General features: G+C 41.0%; 1 protein-coding gene across 6 annotated transcripts in view; it reads left to right on the forward strand.

Annotated features, from left to right (window-relative positions):
* The window catches only part of LEF1 (lymphoid enhancer binding factor 1), a 109546-nt gene that overhangs the window by 78353 nt on the left and 8676 nt on the right, over nucleotides 1-22517 (forward strand). For 4 of the 6 annotated variants that reach the window (XM_074991978.1, XM_074991977.1, XM_074991981.1 and 1 more), the window contains 2 exons: nucleotides 4221-4328; nucleotides 9831-9879. In XM_074991978.1, coding sequence (XP_074848079.1) covers nucleotides 4221-4328; nucleotides 9831-9879 — 157 coding nt within the window. Of the gene's footprint in view, nucleotides 1-4220; nucleotides 4329-9830; nucleotides 9880-10504; nucleotides 10546-22517 lie in introns of all 6 variants that reach the window. The other 2 variants (XM_074991980.1, XM_074991982.1) reach the window with 1 other exon arrangement.

Consider the following 22517-nt stretch of genomic DNA (forward strand, 5'->3'; position numbering starts at 1 on the left):
ATACTGAGGTCTGAGTGGTAAGTAGACACCTGGTGTTCTTCTGTTGACTCCACTTACTCTTCTCATGCTGGTGATCGGCGAAGTCAACAGGAGAGCATGCAGCAGTTGATTTATTGTGTCTGTGTTAGACACAATAAATCAACCCTTGCTGGACCGGTCAGTGGCCCTCGTTCCAACCTGTAGTGGAGTCAAATCTTCACTCACCTTCTCTCTACCCTGTCAATGCAGCCTTGAGGCTCCATTTATGGTTTTGTCTTCCAAGTCTCAGAATCTTTTAACCTCTGCTACCTCTCTGATCTCAGTAATGTACCTCAAGGCCGATTTTTATAGTGTGTCTTCCACTTTATTTAGTCTTTCTTACTTTCCCATCTCTAACCCTCCCCACCCATCTCACTCAGTGGAAAAAACACACACACAAAACTGATGCTCTGTGTACCTTTGGAGTGTTTGTGACCCTAGGCCTGGCCTGCACTTTAAACTGACCCAGCTACATCACAAAGGGAGTTGAAAATCCACATCCCTGAGTAACACAAGAAAGCTGACTAGCCCCTAGTGTAGACAGTGCTAGGGCGATGGAAGAATTATTCTATCCATCTAGCTAGAGCTTCGGGGAGAGGTTGATTCCCTGTGCTGATGAGAGAGCACTTCTTTCATGTCAGGTGTAGATGAGCCCTTATTTGCAGTCTCTCCTTCAGCCCCTTTTATTGCCCCTTGCCACTTAACCACAACAACATGGTCTCTGCCACAAAAACACCTGAGTGGACTTTTGGGCACTCTGATGCTGTTGTGGAACTGTGACAAACTCCTGGCAGTTAAGTGGCAAAAGTTGCTACCATTTGAGCCTCTCTGGAGTCCAGGTTTTAAGTTGGCAGCACTCTGGGATCAGAGAGAGCAATTAACTGTTTCATCCACCACTGGCAAATATCAGAAGACATAGAAGACAAATTGCAGAGTTGGACAAAATGCAGCTTTATGGGTCATTTGTGTCCAGACTGTATCAGACTTAGAACATAAACATTATGAGGGCTCTAAATGCCTGTGCTTTTTTTTTTTAAAAAAAGCATCAGATAATGTGAGTAATATGGCATTGTTTTATGTCCATAAAAGCCAGGAAATGGAGCCCTAAAGCTGGTAGTAGAGTGGTTATACCTGCCCTCTCAGCATCCCCTTTGCTCTTGGCAATGACTTCGTGAATGAAGTCTCTGTGCTGCTCCAAGGTGCATTTTTGAACCTGGAATTCTCTGGCTGGCTTGAGGGGTTGTTTTTTGTTTTTGTTTTTTTAAATGACCCTGACCTTAAATCCTTTACACATGCTAGTATTAAACGAAACCATGGAGTGAACATGTACACCAGTGACCTCCAAAAGATATGTCGCGGAAGAACATCTCCTTTCTCCAAAGGGGCCTCTACACTTGTACAAATAAATCACCCTGATTTTGAAGTCCAGGCTTTGTTGAGTAGTCCAGGAGTATGAACAATTAAGCCAGTGAGAAATGCAACTCATGGTGCTTTGCCACATTAGAAACAGTCATAAAAACAAAAAAGCAGACAAGTAGCACTTTAAAGACTAACAGAATAGTTTATTAGGTGAGCTTTTGTGGGATTACAGGCTAATAAATTGCAAGCTAATAAATTATTTTGTTAAAGTGCCACTTGACTGCTTTTTTGTTTTGATCGTGTATAGACTAGCACGGCTCCCTCTCTGTTACTAGAAACAGTTATGTGATCTTCAGGAACCAGTGATGACCCCCACTCCAGAAAATAAAAAGGAATTCCCCATGCCACCGTACTTTCCCTTTCTTGTATTACATGTAAGCTTTCTACTCCGTTTTGAATAGGAAGTTGAGATTCCCTTGTTAGAAAGATGTTTTAATTTCATGGTAGTATGGCAGCATATATTCCGTGCAGATATTCCCCAAAATGTCTGTTCTCTTAAACACTTTCCTATGCATTTTCACTTGAGGTGCATTGGAGCAGAAATGACTAAGATGGCAGTTAGCTGAGGTACTCGGACCTGTCTAGCCTAACACCTCTGTTGAAAGCTGGCTGCCTTTGTTTTGTCTACCTGCTGCCTGAATGGCGTCCTTTGTGTGGAATTTGTTCTCTAGCTGTTGCTTTCCTTTAACTGGGTATCCCAAATTGGCTGATAGCTCAGATTCAAAAGACAAACGTTATTTATTCTGAAACAGTCAGTGCTCTTTGAGTAGCATTGAGGTACTACACATTGAGCCTGGCAGAAAGCCACAAGTAGGCAGACTGATGCTTTCAGCAATATATTGGAGCTTAAATGAAAACATACCAAACCATTACTCTGCCTCTTTGGCATAAGTGTCTAAACGCAAGATAAATAGGATACTCTTGACCTAAAATCGCAGTTAAAAATAGTTCGTTAGTTAAAAATAGTTAGTTTCAGGTGAGTACTCTTGCTGTTGAATCTCCCTGCTAGTTTGTCAGTCACTTAAAAAACAAAACAAAACAAAATCACCTTCCATGTTATGTGAGGAATCCAAAGAAACAAGGGAGATGGGGAAAATAGTGAACTTAACTTTTTAATCTTACACAGCGTCATCTTCTAAACTCTTTAGTTCTGAAATAGAAAAGGGACAGACACTGACCCTGTCAGCTGGCAGTACCTCTCTGACCTTGCAGGTTCGACTTTAAAAGTGGGTAATAGCAAAGCTGCTTCTTTTGGTCTTCAGAAATTTACTACTTAAGGTAGGAAGATGGAAGGATTGTTCCAGTATTAGAAACTGTTCTCTCCACCCAGGAGCCAGCGTTAAGACAGGTTTAGGGTATGTCTTCACTGTGTGGAAGATTGACCTAGTCAGGGTCGATCTTCTAGGGTTCAATGTCATGCACATAGTAGGGACACACAAAATCGAACTATCCCTGTACTCCTCTGTATCACAAGGAGTAAGGGAGGTGGAAGAGAGAGTTTCTACCATCGACTTCCCTCTGTGAGGACAGTCAGGTAGGTTGATTCTAGCTACACAATTGCCATAGCTAGACTTGTGCATCCATAATTGACTTGAATGTCTAGTGTGGACCTGGCTGTAGAGTTTGCAGGGAGACAAGTCACAGGCAGAGCTGCAGATGCCACTGCAGTGCAGAATTTTAGTGTTATTTGGGTGCACTTGGGCTGTGGGGTTGCCTTACTGGTGCAAACTTGCAAAAGTAAATCATCCCTATTACCATAATGCCTAGGAGTCCACAGTGCGAGGCACTGCAGATGCCAAACAAAGAGACAGGCCCAGTCCCAAAGAGCGTCCGCCATTTTTTTGCAGCTTCATCTACCAGCACTCACTTTAGAATTGAGCCTAAAGGAATATGTTAGTTGTTTAGGAACCTAAGACGGGAAGCTCTCTTGTCCTGGAACATAAATTAGTCTGTCTCTTCACTGCAGACTGTATACTGGCACAGCTACGCCAGCACTATCCTGTACTGTAGACATATATCCTGATGGCAGGGGTATTCTGTAAGTTCAGGAACATTACCTCCCTGAAATATTTCATTGCTGCACCTGCACTGGGCAGTTAGAGTAGTATAGGTGCATCTGTCAGAAGTGTGTTTTTCCCCTCACCCTGCCCAACTATGCACGTTTAGACCAAGCCTTAGGCCTACTCTAACTTATCAAAAAAAAAAAATAGAACAGTCTAAGTATGTCACTTGGGGCTATGAAAAATTCTGCACCAACTGCTGTGGTTAGGTTGACCTAATCCCGGTTAGGTTGATGGAAAAATTCTTCCACTGACATAGCTACTTCCTAATAAAAGGCAGATTACACCAAAGGAGAACCCCCTTCTGGTGATTTGTAGGAAGCAGCTCCATCACAATGCTGCAGTGTCACAGTTTCAATGCAATATTGTGGATATATCACTCATGCTTGCACTCAGATATGTGGAATGGAGAAGATGGAGTAAATTTTTTTTTTGTGGGCGTCTCATGTGACAGTGGGCAACCATGGCTCCATAAATAGATTATATGGCAAATCCTTTTGTTTGTGTAAACAAATTTTGTCTAGCTCCAGGCAGCTGAGTTTTAGAAAGCTGACATGTTCAAAAGGTTGGCTAGGAAATGCAAGCGCTTGTGATCAGTAACGAATTTCTTCTTCTCTGGCAGTGGGAAATGACCAAAAATGGGTCACAGAAACACTTGTTTATAAGAAAAGTTCTTGGGTATGGTGTATTTTCTAATTTTAATGCTGCTTGTTTTATTTCCAGTGGCATGCTCTCTCCCGAGAAGAGCAAGCTAAATATTACGAACTAGCTCGGAAAGAAAGGCAGCTACACATGCAGCTTTACCCGGGCTGGTCGGCAAGAGATAACTATGTAAGTCATTCTTGTGATGGGTCTTTTCAATGAGTATTTCCTATCAGACTTTTGTTGTGAAGGGCTCTGGGAAATAAGGTGGAGAAAGGGCATAAAAATTAAGTCTTGTATTTATTGTCCTTTGAGGAAATCTGCTTGTTTGTTGTATTAGCTCTGCTTGTGGCCATAATTGCAAATTAGTTATAATGGGATGGGTGGAGTAGACAGTTAATGTTTTAACAATCACAGCTTTATATTTCTTAAAGGAAACAAAGGGAGTTTGGCCACCTTAAGTCCCTGTAGATTTTTCTGAAAACTGGTCCTTCATGGTCCTTAATAAATAATGTCAAACCATACTTTTTGTAACCCCTATTTTAAGATCAGTGTACGTACAGTGATTTGTAACGCGATACATGTTTACTGCACGACATTCACAAACTTATTACCTATTCTCTCAAGGTTGCATTTTTGTATTGGCGAATTTCTTATTGCAAATGAGACAATGGAAGCCCAAACAAACTTGATATTAATGTGAAGGATTTGGTCCTTTCTGTTTGAAATTCTCTGTTTTTTATCTTCGATTTTCCTAATTTTTTTAAAGACATTCCAGCCTAACCTTAAGGATGCCAATTTCATTTCATGTTTAATTTCAATGTTCTTTCTTACAATATGTGTTGCCCTTCACAGCAGGAATACCTTGGCATTCCTCTTCCTTTTCAAAATCAACATTCTGTTAGCAATGTGATTAAAACACAGATACAGTATCACATCCCACAATGCTCAGCACGTATTAAAGGAGGAGTTATCCAGTGTTTCAAGCTCACATATTGTTTGCTTTTTAGGTAACACTTGTTCATTTTGGGGCTTATAGACATTCATTGTTTATGGAAAATAATCAGTTTTTCTTTTCTTTTTTTTCCTACTTTGCAATTATAGTTTTGGGTACCACAAAGGAGTCCTTAAAGAGCCGCACGTGGCTCTGAAGCCACAGGTTGTGAACCCCTGTGATAGAGCTTTTTTTTAAAAAAAAGGGGGGGTTTTATTGCTCCAAAAGCAGTTTGTGAATTCAAGTTGAATTTGACTCGGCATTTAAGCCAAGAAAAAACAAAAAATTTAAAAAAAAAAATGTTTTGACTTTTTGGTTCTAAACATTTCAGGTTAAAATGTGGCAAGTTTGTTAGCAACTACACAGGCTGAAAAACACCAGAAGATGGCATCAAATCAAAAGACTACAAAAGTTTTGAGTTGACTCAATACAAATAGCTAAGAAAATCTCTGGCAACTACAGTTTTCTATTATAAGCCAGTTTTTCTTGGGGTATTTTTTAAATTTTACTTGTAAGTTAAACTCTAGGGCAAATTCTTTACAGCGAGGGGGTTAGCCCTCACATCACTTGACTATTATCTTTACCAAAATAAACCACTTGTTCCCACCAGATTGCCCCTCCCGATGTTACCACACTTATTAATGCAGACAGGGTAACAAAATAAGAGATTGAACTGTGTCACCTATGCACCTTCTCACTAGCAACCACAGACCTTACCACAAGAACACTAATCCTGGAACTTTTCCTTGCAACAAACCCCGGTGCCACCTTTGTCCACATAGTTAGTCTGGAGATGCCACCAGCGGACTTAACCACATTAATTCCAAGATCAGGAGCTCATTCTCCTGTACCTCTACCAATGTTACGTAAGCCATCACGTATCAGCAATGCACTTTTGCTATGTATATCGGACAAACTGGAAAAGCACTTTGCCAGAGAATGAATGGGCCCAGAGCAGGCATTAGGAGTCTGAATACACATAAACTGGTCAGTGAGCATTTCAGTGGAGTGGGCCGTTCTGTTAAAGATTGAGAATATGCCTCTTACAACAAAGAGATTAACAGCTGATTATGAAGGGAGACTTTGTGAACTGGAGTTCATGCTCCAATTTGATACATTGACTCTTGGCCTTAATAGAGCTAGCAGTTACCTCATGCATTACAAGGACAGTCTCCCTACCTTTGATATTCATAATGATCTCAGGCAGGACACTTAATATTTCTCACCCCTCCCCTTCAGTTCTTTGTATCTGATTTTCAGTTTTTATTTCAATTTTTTTGGATCTCTGTATTATAAAACTGTCAGTTCTGTGCTGGAAATGTTGTATCTCCAGAACTGAGGAAGTGGGTCTGCCCCATGAAAGCGCATCACCTAATGAATTATTTTGTTAGTGTTTCAAGTGCTACAGGACTGCTGGTTGCTTTTATTAGAATACAGACTAACACAGCTATCTCTCTGTCACTGTGGCTCCTCCTTTTCACTCACCATAATGGCATATTCAAAGTTGCAGCTGCACCAGGTTCCCTGTTTTGTTGAATGACCAGCCTTGCAATAGCCCACAGGTGAGCCTGAGTGCTAAACAATACACCTGAATGCTTTTAATCCAGCAACCCTGGGAATGGGGTATGCTTGATTAAGGAAGTGTCTGGACCATGGAGGACAGGAGGGTGCATTAAAGGGATGGAGGTAGGGTGCTTACCTCGAGCTGTGCTCACAGGGGCACACATGGCTCCTTGCTGCCCACTGCCAGTGTAGGAGTAGCAGGGAAAAGCCTCCAGTGGAGCACCCCATTTCCCGCAGCTGGCAGGAGGGCATTGTTGTTTAAGGTGAAAAGATCCTTGGCACAATTTTTTTTCTGATGGTATTCTTGAAAAGACAGACTCTGTTGGGATCCTCATCGGTAAAGTAGGGAAAATGGTTATCAAAATACTTCTCTCACTTGACAGTGGGAGACCCAGGAAAACAGTGTTAACGTAGCAATGGCTGAGGTGGCTCAAGAGGTTCCAGAATTGAATACTTTTTTTTGGAGGCGGGAGGGGGAATGCTGACAGCTGGCATTTGCTGAATATCGTGACCTAATTTCAGATAGATGAAAACTATCTTAATGCTCCAGTGTATTCATAACTTCACTTCAGATGGCAGTGCCTTGCTCTCTGTTGCTTCTCAACAGCTGCTCCTATGAAGAGTCACTCGCTCTAGGTCTAGGTGTCACAGCGTGCTGATGTACTTCTGGAGTCTTTGAAGTTTGGCTTAGTTCATGAGTGAAATGTTTGATTTTGAACCTCTCAAAGTTTACTCATATCAAAATTATCTGGTGCTGTCAGTGCTATGCTGAGGAGAGGGGCTAGCATACGAACATCTGCAGGGATGCAGGCCAGGATTGGCAGAGTGCCATGTGGAGACTGGCATAATGTTTGGAAACAGTGTGTTAACAAATACTAGTTGGGTCATCATATGATGAGGCTTGTTCTTTCTTGTTACCCCCAAAAGGGTTTAGAAGGCCAGAGTTTTGACAGCAGTGTAGTGCAAGAAAGGAACATTGCTGAAGAATGTAGAGATGGCAGTTAGACTGGGCTAAGGACAACAGAACCTAGCCCAACTTAGAAACTTTGTAGAAGACCACAGGTGGAGCCCTGTTGTCCTTCAAAAATGAAGAAGGAAGTAGGTAGCTCCTGACACATTCTTCTACTGTGTGAGTTAGCATGACTGCCTTATGGTCTCAGAGGCACACACATAGTGCCAAACGAAAGCAGGCATTCTGGCCATGGATAAAGTCTTTCATGGTCTAGCCTTATCCATTGACTAAAAACTGTTGTGATCCTAGACAAGTAATTAACATTTGTACCTTTGTTTCTATGTGACCTACCTACCACATGTGTGTTTGGAATGTAGTGTCTGCAAAAGGGTTTTGAGATATTTGTGTGAAGGATGTAATGCAAATCAGGGTTACCAATCCTTTTGGCTGACCATGTTACCTGTTACTTCACATGGGAGCTGTACTCTACCACTCATGAGGAATACGGTGAACATAAACGTCATTTGAACTCAGTATATTCTAAGCAAGCTTCTGCTTATCATGTAGTTGATTTTAAAAATGTCTTGGCCTGGTCTGTGTTAAGAAGTTACGTTGAGTTAGCTACGTTGTCTGGGATGTAAAAATACGCACCTCCTGAATGGTGTCATTAAGCTGACCTAACCCCCAGCGGCGACAGAATAATAATTCTTCTGCTACTGCTTCTTGGGGAAATGGATTAGCTACTCTACCAGGACAACCCCTGTAGTGGGTGTGTATACTGCAGCAGTGCTACTTTGCTGTGGTATTCTTTCAAGATGGGGTCCTATGTAAACATGTCTCTGATCACATGAACTATCTGTACCTACTTCTTATTTTTATGCCACCACTTGTCAATCCATCAGATAGCAGAACGCAAATTAGCCCTGGTAAAAAGTAATACAAGTTTTTATAACATAATACCTCAGATAGAAGACAACTATTTTATTTTAGTTTCCCCTCAATTACGTAAAAGGTAATTAATCTTCAGTGCATGTATAGCATCTTGAATTCCGAAGGATGCCAAAGCAAGCTATATAATATTTTGTCCATCCCTGAAATGTAGCTATGAGATGGAACGCCCACATCCCCAACAGTTTAACAATAAGTCCGAGTACTATAGCCAATTGAAATGGCAATAGTGGGTGAAAAGAAGTATTGATCACCACAGTTTGGCATGATCATGCAGAGCTTCAAAGGAGTAAACCTTTCCCTCTATACCAAGTATGCAAATGTTGGATGTAGTTATGTAATAAAAGCTGTTCCAGACAGAATGTCATACTACTGGCAAATCACTCAATCTATTATTGTGCTTAGAAATGCATGTCATTGTTTGAGAGGTAATGTTCCTTAGTTAATACCACATGTAGGTGAATTGCGCAGTTCATGGCTCTCACAACTATTCCTTCAGGCTCTCTGCAAACTCAGAGATCTTGCTGCATGGATTTTGTATGTGGTTCATGTTTTTCAAAGCTATCTTTGCAAGCACAAGGACCAGCACATTTTTTTCAATGAATATTTCTTTTCTGGAACACAACTCTGCTCCAAAATTGGCTTATATGGCAAATTCTTCAGCCTTGAGATGCAAAGGGCCTTGATTTTACAGTTAATATATTGTAACAAACTTTCATTGAGTGATTTATAATACAAGGACAAGTTTAGTTACCAACTATTTTTGCACCTGGAAGACCTTTCTGTTGGTGTCACAGACTGTTTGTTTCCCATTAGGCTTTAAGATTACATACCAAGACATCTTATAAGGACTGCTAATCATGGTACTGACCTATTGTTTCTGTATATCTTCACGAAAATATTTTGTGGTCTGTTTGTGATCATATAATGCCAGCAAATGCAACATGGCTAGAAGACTTGTCCCATTTGAGAAGCTGACACGTTCTAAGACCTTTTCACATATGTTTCACCGTAACCATGAAAGTGCAAAATTGTCCGCAGCTGCAGCAGCAGGAAGAGATCAGAGATTGGGTTTTAACTACATTGAAAATGCTATTGCTTCAATGCCATTTTTTCACAATAGCCTCAAATTTGGGAATATAGATGGAATTCATTTTTTGGTTATTGGGTGGAGGTGATGAAAGAAAAATAATTCTACCTATAAAATGTCATGGTGAAATCATCTATTTTCCAGGGGAAGAAAAAGAAGAGGAAGAGAGAAAAACTACAAGAGTCAACATCAGGTATGTTGAGTGGCTTCTTTTTTTTTTTTTTTTTAAAAACTTTCCACACTTATTTGTGTATCTTAAGGAGGAAAAAAAACCCACCACAAACAAACAGCACTTACTGTTCTATTTCTGTACATGTTCACTTCAATGCTTCTTTCTGATTTACGTCTTTTAATATTTAAAATATTATTCTAAATGGGAATGATTTTAAAATGGATCAAAATTAACTCAAATGGTGTTTTTTTAGTTTGGATGAAGGTAACCATTGCCACCTTTATTGTTGGGTTTTGCTTCTGTTTCCCTCGTGTCCATTGCCCTGTCATACTTAGACTAAAAATGTGTGTCAAACCTGTGATTGACACTAGTCTTTCATGTAACTTTAGCAAACTACTGTAGTATTTCCATTGTGGTTTTAGATTATGGTTTTGTACACGAATAGCTGCCTTATAGGTTGGCTCAAGGCATCAGTGAGGTCTCTTCTTCTCCTTTTACATCAAAAATATATTTTAAAAAATGGCTGGTATAAGAACCATAAAAAAAGAACAAAACAAATCTGTATAATATTGAAGCATAAAACTTATTTGGAATGTGCAAAAACTCTTCAATGGAAATTTGTTAAAGGACAACAAATCTTCTACAGGTACAGGCCCCAGAATGACAGCTGCCTACATCTGAAGCATGGTAAGAACTTCTCTAAAGCTTTACTGCTAAAATTCAGTTGTAAAAGAGACTCTTGTAAAACTACTTAGATTTAATTCTACAATTAGATCTAAATTTAGTACAAATGATAGAAATACCATATCCCAAAGAAACCTTGTTTTGGTTATTGATGGTTTTTATACCGGCTATGTATTAGGGATTCACCACCTTCCTTTTCTTATCTATATTTTTCAAACAGACCAAACCTCACTGACTAGCTGCAAGTCTGCCTGTGAAGCACAAAGTTGGCTTTTTAAGGCAACGTAAACCCTTCCAGCCAGAACACCACACACAATTCATAAAGGGCATGTTAGAGCTGTGCTTTGTAGCACTGTAATTAACTTGTTGCTGACTTCAAGATGCTGGTTGGCTGGTTGTGCAGGTTTTTTTTTTTTTTTTGGTCCCCATAGCTTCTTAATTTAACTGGAAATGATTCATAAATGGTAACTAAAAAGCAAGGTCTATGAAAAGAGTGTATTTCAGCTAGTAAGAATTTTTCTCCCACGATGACTGAGCTAAGTCTCAAAGCAGGTTTTATTTTAAAACCATTTCAATATCTGTACCCCATATCAGATATTTTTAGAGCTTCTTCTCTCTTCATCACACTTTCCAAGGTAGATAACTACTTTACACAAAGGATGTCTACCAAAGGTACTGGGTACAATTTTCAGCCTAGATTGCTATAGCAGAAATTTTGTTTCCCTGTCTTTTTGTTGGAAGGACTTCCAGCTTTCTCTGCTGTAATGAGATCCATTTGTAGAGGACAGGAATACTGTGCAAATAGAATAGTTCAACTATCTAATTAGCTCAGATGGTACCTATAAAAGTCCTCAAGAGCTTTAGGCACTATAACAAGGTTAAATACTAAGACAAACAGGTTCTGCAGAACAGTAACTCATGAGCCAGCATGCCCCCTCGCGTCTGGGTTTGGCAGGGTCTTCTCTTCTGTTGCTTGGCCCTGCAGTGGTCTGCTTCTTTTCAGGACTTAGCCATATGTCGGGTCACTGACAGTCTCTCCCCATCAGGGTAACAAATGCCAACTGACAGAGTTCAATGACCTTTTCAGGTTTTTAACCCTTAACCCTGGGGTCCAGTGGTCCTCCTACTTCCTTGGGTTTCCAGAAGCCCATATATAAGGGGTTTCACACCATCTTTCTTAGTTTGGAGGAGGGGAAGAAGCACAGTTTTCCCCCCCACCCCCCAGTTCCAGTCCTAGGCTACTGTAGTGAACAGCCAAGATCTGCTCCCTCCAACTTCTTGCTGCTCCCTGGCTTCTTCCTGCATTGGCCTGTTCTTAAGCCCTCTTCTCTAGCTGCACGGTGTCCACTCTGATCCTCATTTGTCACACCTGGTGAATGGGGAAGCGTATTGTGGCAAATGTAGCATGAGGCTGGAGTGGCAGTATGGGCAGCAGCTCGGGAGCTTGGGCACCACACGGTGGTGCAGCTGCTCGTCAGGCGCCATGAGGCTGGCTCGGGGGCTTGGATGCTGCTGCATGGCTCTCAGGGCTGCCTAGCTTGGGACTGGGTGGCTCCGGTGGCACAGCTCTCTGGCCTGCGCAGCTTGGGGCTGAGTGATGGCTCCGGTGAGTCACTGGAAACAGGGGAATAGGGCACCTGGCTGCGGGGCGACATGTGGCGGTCAGGTGTCTTGCTTTTGGACACTGCTGATCAAGCTCTTTTCTGGCTCTAGAAGTGAACAGGACTGCCAGGACTGCCCAGAGCTTATTCTTGCCCCTTTTATGCACCCCAGTAGTTTCTTAATCTGTCTCCTGACCATTTCAGAGTTCGTTTCTCAGGAGAGAACTTCAGAGCCTACTCCCCTGGGATTTTTCCCCCTCCTTCTGCCCTGAAACCTCCTCTTTATATTAGCCACAAAACCTCTCCCCTCCCTAGTAGCTTTAATTTACCTTGGCACGTCCTCTAGTTGGTAATTGAGCTCTCCAACTCCATTTAATCATTCCATTGCCAATGTGGGGTGTGAACTCCATTTTCTTGGTCCCTTTTTTTTCTGCCTCCTCTTGACAAACTCTTTGCTACCAAAAAAGGCAAGTGTGTAGCCACTGAATCTTCTATGGCTTGTTTCCATGGCTGCCTTCACACTTAGAAAGCAGCCAGTAAAACTTGCCTACTGGGTGTCCAAGTACAAGCAGAGCTGCCCTGCTATTTCCCTTGTACCGTAGTCCAGTCAGAGTGCAACACATGACCCTTCTGTAGGTTATGTTGTTATATTGTTCAGTCCAAACTGGGTTGTGTTGGAGAGCTGTTTGTTGTTGTTTTCAATAGTGAAATGTGAGGGATGGTGTTTTTGTTGAAATGGGGGAGTCAGGGAAAATAGCCAAGTAAGGTTTCATGTTTCACTGCTTTTTAAGCAAAATTTCAGGAAATCTGACCTGGGCCCCTTTCTGTAGAAAAACTGACTTTATTAGAATCTGTAAAGGAAATATATGTCTGAAGTCAGATTTGTCAGTGATAGACACTAATGTGTTAGAGATACCAGGAAGTAGCTAGTGTGTCTAATTATTGAGCGAAAACACACACTGTCTCCTTCATAAAAACCCCTCTGCAAGCAAGCCCCATTGCTTATTCACCTGAAATACCCTTCTCTGAGACTTCACTACTATCTGTAGAGATGATTATATGGTGAAGAGCTTGTGACTGCCAGTGAAGAAACAAGGAGGAGGAACAGATTAATACCTTAACAGCAATGATCGTGTCAACATTCCCCAATGATACAACAGAATGAAGAGCCTCTAGTAAATATTGTCATTTGCATTGGAATTGAAAATACTTAAGAAGGGTGACTTGTAGATTGTATGTATGTATGTATGCACGCGTGCATGCAAATCATGTGGTATTAGTCTACTTTTATGATGCAGGTGTATCAGGTTCTTGCAGTCTTCCCTGGGACCATTTGCCCAATTGGAGTGCATCATTGAGCCCTGTATTAAAATTGGGAACTACAAACAGTTATTCGTCTCAGAATGTGAATAATATCTGGCTTGACTCACACTGTCTCCTTACCACACTTAATACAGATGTAATGTACATGACTTGAATCTTTAACGTCCAAAGAACACCCTTTCTAAATTTTTGTAGATGGGCAAAATACTGAACTGGTTCAATCTGTAGCTAATGTGCAGAACTTACCAAACATACATATATTCCAACTCTAGATAAAACCATTAAACTTGTGAACATTGGGAAATTTCCAGTTTTTTCTTGGATTGCTTTGATTTTCAAAACAGATGCCGTGCCTCAGGTGAATTATGTGTTTGCAATATTTGTATGATCTCTGCTTGTAACAAGAATGTTCTTACTAGCTGAAATAGAAGCGGTTGTTGGTTTTTCCCTAAATGTCATGGAAGGAAGTATTATAACACCTGTCTCTCTGTCCTCACACAGTTTGTAACATGGGATTTGAGAATGGTAGGTAACTTTATCTATTGGAGCAGAGCTGTTTTGTTTGATCTGTACAGGTTGCTTTTTTGAAAGACACTTATTGATACAGGTTGAACCTCTCTAGTCTGGCACTCTGTGGATGCTGCTGGACCAATCAGGCATACATTTAGTTAGTTGGATGACCACTTATCCTGGGTACAGCCAAGTTTCCTGTAATCCCATAAAGTTTATTTACAGCCACCGGACTTGACTCTCAGTGGTCTGTGCTGTTATTTAGCTCTAATTTACCCCAAATGTCTTCTAAGAGCCAAGTAAGCAGAGAAAGTGTTGGTAATCTGCTAGACAATATTGATCTTCTTTGATCCAGCAAATTCTTTTGCCCAGCACCAGTCAGGTTCTGAGGGTGCTGGATGAAAGAGGTTCAACACGGACAGTGATTCTGTATATAAATCCAAGGGCAGAGTGTGTGTTCCAGTGAGAGAGACAGACTGATTCAGCAATGTAAATTCCCCAAACCTAAAAGAAACGTATGATAGGTATCTTTTCCAAATCTAGTCTAGAGTGTGCTTTGCCAACGATAGAATCAGTTTCCTTAATATACAACACAGTCCACAATAGGTCTGTTGCAGTTTGTACTGGCTAGAGATTTTTGAAATCTGTCTCTGAGACAAGCTCTGGAGGGGATGAGAGATTACTTTGATTTGGGAGTGTCCTTAAAATGAGATTCACTAAAGGGTCTTGATCCGAAGATGATGTTTAGGGAAGTAGGGTGGATAAAAAATTGATTTTTTTAAAGATAGTCTTTTAAATTTAAAATCAGTTTTTTAAATTATCAATGCAATACTACATCTCATTTAAAAATAAGTTATAATTAAATCTCATCACAAAAAATGCTGCACATACACTTAGTCTCATAAAAATGGATTAATGGTTCTAGTCAGTCCAGCCTAAATATTAGCTCTTGTGTCTTGAAAATTCTAGGCTTCCAATTTCTGTTTCTAGGCAGACTGAAAAGTAACATGTGCAAAAGACAGACACACGCTCAGTAAGATTGGTTTTGTTCTGTGCTTATGTGGTGGCTGACCTTGGCCAAGCACAGCAGAAGAGTTAGTTAAACATTGTCTTAAGACAGAGATAATATATAGGAAAGAACAGAGACCGTATAGAAGGGAACAGTGGAGTGGACTAGAAAGAAAAAGGGAAAATTGTTACTCAGCACACACACAGCTTCCTATATTTCCCCACACTTTTGCCACAGAAAAACTGTCCTGGTTTTTGGGTGTGAGAGAGAGTCTATCAGGGGATATTTTGAAGAAATTCTTCCTCTAGGTAAAAAAAGGGAAAATGTGTCAAGTATATGCAGTGTAAGGAGGAGATGCAGGGCCTATCCATAAGAATGAAGCATCATAAGGAAAACTAGTTATTGGAAGAAAATGATGTGGATGAAGCTATGGATATGGCTGACTGGATCAACTGGTTAGTAATTTAAATAATTCACTTTGCGATGCATCCTTCTGCAAGACTGTGTCTTTTAGTATAAGCATGATTTGACAAGTTAATTTCCAAGCCGGTTGCTGTGTTGGATGTTGCTAGGGGAAAAAGGTTTAGCTTAGCTAATCTTTATGGATCGTTTAGTTAGTTAACTAGGTTTGGAATGTATCACTCAAGTATACGGTGCAGAAAGCTGCAACAAGAAAAATCTAGAGCTGCCAGTTGCCACTGAGTGTCACTCTCTTTATATCACATAGCACATTCTCCTTATTTTGGAACATCATGGACATGATGATGATGCCATAAGTCTATTCCCTCTTCTAGTTCAGCATAATTCAGCTTTTCCAAGGGAACCCCATTCTATACTTGTTCTATCAAAAAAACAGAAGTGCTAGTGAGGTTAGTGGGGCTTACTTCAAAATTAAGTGCATTCTAAGCACAGTCGTAGCTTTTTTGGTAACTTGACTTAAATCCATGAGGTTTTTTGTGTGTTTTAAATCATGATTAATTAAATGATGTAGCCTGTCCTTTATTTATGTCAATCCATACTGCAAGGAAGCAGAAAGTGCTAAATTGGCAGATCATGCACCATCTCTACAAATGTAACAAGTCCATTGGAGGTCAAAGGGCAAGCAATCAGGGCTTGGAGGATGAACAGATGTTAGTTGGAGGAGGGAGCAAAGAGAGAATCTGTATATTTAAGCAAGGGAGATCAGCCTGAGGCTTCTGTACTAAAGGGAGTTCAGCTGAAAGATGAGAAGAGGTGTAGAGACAAGGGGTTTGGAAGAAGAAAAGTGAGGAAGACCTGCTTGGATTAACATGGGTTCTCTCTTTGAGGAGTATGCAGTGTTCATCGGGGGGAGTATCACTCATCTAGATACTTACTTCGTTTTAAAGCACCAAAGTTGGTACAAATTTAAAATTTCATACAGTAACTTGCATATATTGCTCTATATGCTATACACTGATAACATAAGTACAATATTTATATTACAAGTGATTTTATGATTACACTAGTAAATTTGCCCTTATATTGTTGAAGTCAGTAATGATGAAGGGTGGGCTTTTGGGAAATAAAAGGAAAATATATGTGCGTTATTTAAATCAGCGTTTCCCAAACTTTAAAACATTCACATGGCCCTTTTGAAAGTTCAGCCTTACCGGTGTACCCTCTCCCAGTCCCTTCACCGTGCTTATCTCCTGATGTTTAGTAATTTATTTTCTGCCAAGTAGCTCCTTGAAATACTTTCACGTGCTACAGTTTGGGAAACACTGATTTAAATGAGAACAACAAGGAGTCCTGTGGCACCTTATAGACTAACAGATATTTTTGGAACAAAAGCTTTCGTGGGCAAAGACCTGCTTCATGCATCGTTCACTCATGCATCTGACAAAGCGGGTCTTTGCCCATGAAAGCTTACACTCCAAAATATCTGTTAGTCTATAAGGTGCCACGGGACTCTTTGTTGTTCTTAAAGATACAGACTAACACGGCTACCTTTGTGGTACAGATTTAAATTTCTTTTTCCAAATCTGCAGCCCGCTCCCAAGCTAACCCTGTACGCTGCTGAACCTCCAACCTTCTGCCCTGAGTCCCTGCCCATTTCCTCTTCCCTGTGAGAGAGCGAAAGCACAGTGCACAGCTCACTTGCCCCTGCCCTCATCAGCCGGAGTGAGGAATGCAGAAAACTGTGCACTTCCCCCCCCAACTCCATGACCACAAGCAATGAATTTTGGGGTGGGAGTAGTTCAGCCCTACACCCATGCGCACTACCAACCCCTGACCTTGCTTTAAGTTACGATAAGAGGAAGCAGCATACCAAATTTGGAATTTAGCTCTTACCATTTTGGAAATTATGGTAAAAATTAGAACGTTGGCATCTTTCAGTAATAGTATGCACTCTTTTGTATTTTTATATCTGAGATATGAAAGCAAGTAGTTCTTGGTAAGGTGAAGCTTGGGGGTGCACAAGACAAATCAGACCTCTGAAAGGGTTAAGGTAGTCTAGAAAGGTTTTGAGCCACCAGGTTAAGGTATGCCCATGTGTCTGAGTGCATCCAAATGAAGCCAGGGCCTTGGTCTTTTTGCTCATCTGTTGTTTAATGAGAACAAATCGCTTCTGGATTTGATCACCTTCCCCCCTTGTGCACACCAGCAAAGGGCAAACTTGTTACTGAGCCACTGTTGTTGGTTTGTGGTTAGTTTGCATTTGAATCCCTGGTTCATTCTGACTACTCTGCTGCATAAGACGTGGAGATTGGGTTTTGATTATGTTTAATAAAGTTGTTTGAAAATGGCATGCTACAGTGGTGAGCTCAATGCCTTGCAATTCAGTCTGGAAGCTACTCTGTGATCCTCAAATGCATATAAATCATCTCAAACCATGACAGAATGGTCTCCAAACATATGTTTGTGGTGGTGGTTGTGAGCAGATATTGCCTAGTGCAGCATCAAAGATCTTATTCATTGGGAAAACACTACTACCATCAGTCCAAATATGCCGTGTGACTTGCCAGTGGCAAAAATGGCATTAATGGAAGCCACCCTCCCAACCGAAAATGAAAGTATCCCTTTTGGGTGGCTAGTGGTGTTACTGGGGAAGTAGCTTGTTTATTTTGAATGCAGACATGCTTCACAAATCCATAAATGGCAGTAGCTTCTATGTAGGAAGTGGAGATTTCAGGTTCTTTTGTTGAATTTTATTCTTTTAAAAGAATCAGACAAGCTGTTTTTTTTAATTAGGAACTGAGAATAACTACTGGTAAATTGCTGGAAAGGTGCAACTAAATAACAAGCAAACAAAAAATCTCGCTCTAGGTTGTTCCACTGAAATGTGGAAATGTTTAACTTGACATATATAAAAACTGCAACTGCCATATTGCATAATGATTTGCACCCTGCCATATGTCACGTTCTCAGCTAGTTAAGGAATTACAGTCATTAGGGGTAAACCTGAGAGAATTAAATATATTCTTATTTGCAGCTTTCAACAATTTGGTAGGACTAGCAGCACCATCAAACATTAGAAGAAAACGTGAATAATTTTTATTTGCAATTAAAACACATGAAAGAGGCTTGTTTTGATCTTTTACGTGACACTCAGTTTCAACAATGTAAAATAATGTACTCTCCCACTTAAGTATCTGTTTCCTTATGTGAATATTTCTGCCAAATTCTGTTCAATAAGGGATGAATTTTTTTGGATAGTAAGTAATGAATCCAAAACTAGAATATTTATTTCCAAGGCATAGTGCAAATGAGTGAGAGGTTGACAAGCAGAATGTAAATTAGAACAAACCTGAAGTGTTATAGTACTGTGGAAATCTGACCCTGAATGAGTTAGCACAGCTGTGTGCAATAATTTTTGATGGAGGAGGGCAGTCCAAGAATTTGGTAAGTGGGCACGGACTACACTTTTCTGTCACATTAATGGAGGGAGGGTAGGGCCTGGGAGGAAGTTTTTGGGTGCAAAGGGTTGTGATCTGGAGGCAGGGAACTGGGGTGTAGGGGTTGTGCTGAGACCTAGGGCAGGAGGGGACCTGGGATTCAGGATCTGGGAGGGGATGGCCTGTAGGAGAGGTCTGGGAGGGAATTGGGCTGGAGGTGATGGGTTTGTAACCTGGAGCAAGGGTGCCCGAGGGTTGTGGGTGCAGGAAGGGATTGTGAACTGGGGCAGGGAGTTAGGGCACGGGAAAGGGAGTGCCAGGTGCAGGCTCTGGCTAGGATGCCTTATGGTAGGCAGCTCCCAGCCAGCAGTCCAGTGAGTTCACACGCTCATCAAAGCAGCTGGGTTTGGTGTATGTCTTTACGTGGTACACCCCTTGGAGGAAAGGGGCTGTGGTCTCCACATGCTGCATGCCCTCACAAGCACTGCCCCGAGGCTCATATTGGCCAGTTTCAGGCCAGTGGGAGTGTCAAAAGTTGTGCTGGGGTTGGGGGGCAAAACACGGAGACCCCTCTCCCCCTGAGGAGTGCGTGTGCAGAGATACATAGTGGCCCCAGCCGCTGGCCGCTCTGCGCAGCATGTGAGACTGCAGCAGACAGGGTGCTGGCCTGAGAGTCCTGCTGCGTCAGGCCAGATTCAAATGTTTGGTGGGCTGGATCTGGCCCACTCCTGTTATTAATGTGTCAGGAGATGTGGGGGGAGCAGTTCTGCTTTTATTTATGTTAACCCTTCTAAATTTCCTTCGTAGCTCACATCATTCTAGTAAACAGTGTTCGCATTTAGGCAAGGCAGCTAATTGCACGAGGTGTAAACGTTACAATCCTGTGGCATCTGGCAGAGAAAGCAAGAGAGGTGTTCACTGTAGTATCGATGATCAACGTTAAAACTGAAAGGGTGAAAATAATTATCCAACCACTTTCCCTTAAAAATGGCACTGACTACTTCAGTGAATCTAAATTCTAAGCCTTAAAAGGGACCAGTAAAGTACATGATCACCTTTCAGGCTTTGTGGTTTAAAATGTATTTTCATTTGGAAAAAAAAAAAAAAGATCTGTTATCTCATGAGAAATTAGGTCTGCTCTGCCCTGGAAGTTCTCTGATGGCTGGAGAACTTAGGTGATGGCATCAAGTGTTGAGAGTGAAAACTGGACACTTGATCAGAAGATAATTTGCCAAGCTATGAGAAGTGTTTTTGTTGAAACAGGAGTTATCTTTGACTAACTTTCTGGGAAATACATGTCTTTTGTTGAGGTTTCAAAGAATGTGTTAAAGTGCACCTGGATTTAAAGTATCAAGCTCCAAAAAACAAAAAACCAAGGAGAAATCAGATTAGATAGTGACATTTCTAAGGTGAAAGACACACGGGGGGTGCGGGTGGGAAGCTTCCTTCCTTCAGGTGTTTAATATGTTAAGAAGCAGCGCAAAAGACAAACTTTCAGGTTACATATGGAGAATACGGTGACATCTATTGGGAGAGATGAGGAATAGAACATGCTTTTACTTATCTTTTGTCATTTTTAGTAGATACAAGTTGAACCTCTCTACTCTGGAACACTCTTTTCCGGCAACATCCATAGTCCTGCATGATAATGAGACAACCACATGTCACGGGTGTGGCCAAGTTTTCTGTGATCCCCTGATGTTTGTTTAGTGTCAACAGTCCCGGATCTGTGTTCTGTGCTGTTCTTTAGCTGTAATTAACCTTACATGTCTTCTGAGAGCCCAGTAAGCCGTGAAAGTGTTGGTAATGTGCTTGACAACATTGATCTTCTGTGATCGAGCAAATTCTCTTGTCCGGCACCGGTCAGGTCCCGAGGGTGCTGGATGAAAGAGGTTCAACCTGTACCAGAATAAACTTGTGTTTTGTGCCATGTATCCACCTGTTACGTAAGGCACAGTATGTGATTTGTTCATTTGTTTAAGGTACATTGGCAGGTGAAGCTAGGGTCAACACAAATTTTCTCATCTTTTTTACAAATTTAAGGTGAGATGGCTAATTTGATTTAAACTATTAAGTTGATTTGGTGTTGAAATCTGAATCTGCAATATTTGCAACCTGCACACTCTGCTACAAGAGCTAGAAAGTGAAATCTGAGGAGCTATACACAAGTGACTTGTCCCTCTTTTGCTCCAAGCTTATGAAGTCCAAAAAGTAAGTAAATCAGTGTTGTCTATTTAGAACCAATATTTTTAATTAAAAAGCCCCTGTGCCTGAAAGAAACTTGTTTGAAGTAGGAGTTGTTTTATAAGATCTTGAAACCATACAATCCCCTCCATAGAAAATACCGGTTTTTTTTTGTTTTGTTTTTTAAAGCTTTCAAAGTACTATTGGAGTATTTGTGTGCACACGCATAGGGACAGGAAGTTGAGGGGGAATGGGAAACATTTTTTCTAATTTTGACCTTTGGGGAAAATGGGGAGGGGGTGAAGGCCACTGCTACTCCAACCCCACCCTTGATCAGAATCACTGGTTTAGTGAATTTAATACCAGTTTGGCAACTATGAAGTTCTGAGTAGAGCCTCATGCTGAGGATGGAATTTCTGTTTCACAAACTATCTTAAGATTTCAAAATGTAGATTGATTCCAAATCAGAATGAAACGTGAAAATTTCAGAATTCTCCTCTAAGAAAGTTCTGAAGAAAAAAAAATCATGTGGATCTAAATGTTTGTTGTACTTATTAAAGTACTTAATAAACATTTTGCAGCCAAGTAGTTTCAAAATCAAAATATTTTATCCTAAAATTGTTTGATGGTTAGATTTTTTTTCCTTTTTCTCCTCCTGAAGTAAAAAGCAAATTCAACCAAATCATGCAGAGTTTTGGTTTCAGTGGAATTGAATGTTCCCATAGAATATGATTCCACGGATGTTTCTCCTATCAGTGCTAGTCCTGAGTTCTATTTCTCCTCTGTTGCTGATTATGTAGTATGTAAACATGAATCTTTACAAACGCAACCTGAGGCTCAAAGGTTTTGACTTGGCAGTGTGACCCCTGCTAGTTGTTAACTGAACCAGTCTTCTGAATGTGATCTGGAGGCTAAACAACTCATTCTCAATGCCACAGAGACCAGTCTGTTCTTTTCAGTCTTTGATTGTCTCCCTAGTTTAACATCTTCTACCATGAGCAAAAATCTGAAGGTACACAGGATTAACTTTCACAGTTGCTGCGGGTTTCATAACCAGAGGGCTTTAAAATTGTTCGATTTCACATTTTCAGATGCTTACTTTTGAAATTTCAGTGGTGTAACTGGGTGGGTGAGTGGGGATCCTGGCGCCAAATAAGTTGTGGGGGGCGCCAAGGAATTGCTCCCCTTGCTCTGCACTACACAGACTTGAAGTTTTCTGCAGCTGAGGGAGATTTGTAGAGGCAGGTCTCATTGCCCTTGTGCTGCTGGAAGTTCCTAGTCAGGAGTTCCTAGCAGCTAGTCCTCACTGGGTTGGGAATGATCAGGACTTGCTCTTCCTCTATGTGACCTGGCTATTAATTAATTGATCTGTGCTATTGTGTGAGCAGAAGAGGTAGAAAAAGTACCCAAAAAGTTACTTGAGGAAAAGTGCAGCTGCTTTCACTTTTGAGTACAATAATGATGTGATGTGTGTGAGCACGAGTGCTACTT

Source organism: Carettochelys insculpta, chromosome 4, assembly GCF_033958435.1.
Source record: "Carettochelys insculpta isolate YL-2023 chromosome 4, ASM3395843v1, whole genome shotgun sequence".
Lineage (NCBI taxonomy): Eukaryota > Metazoa > Chordata > Testudines > Carettochelyidae > Carettochelys > Carettochelys insculpta.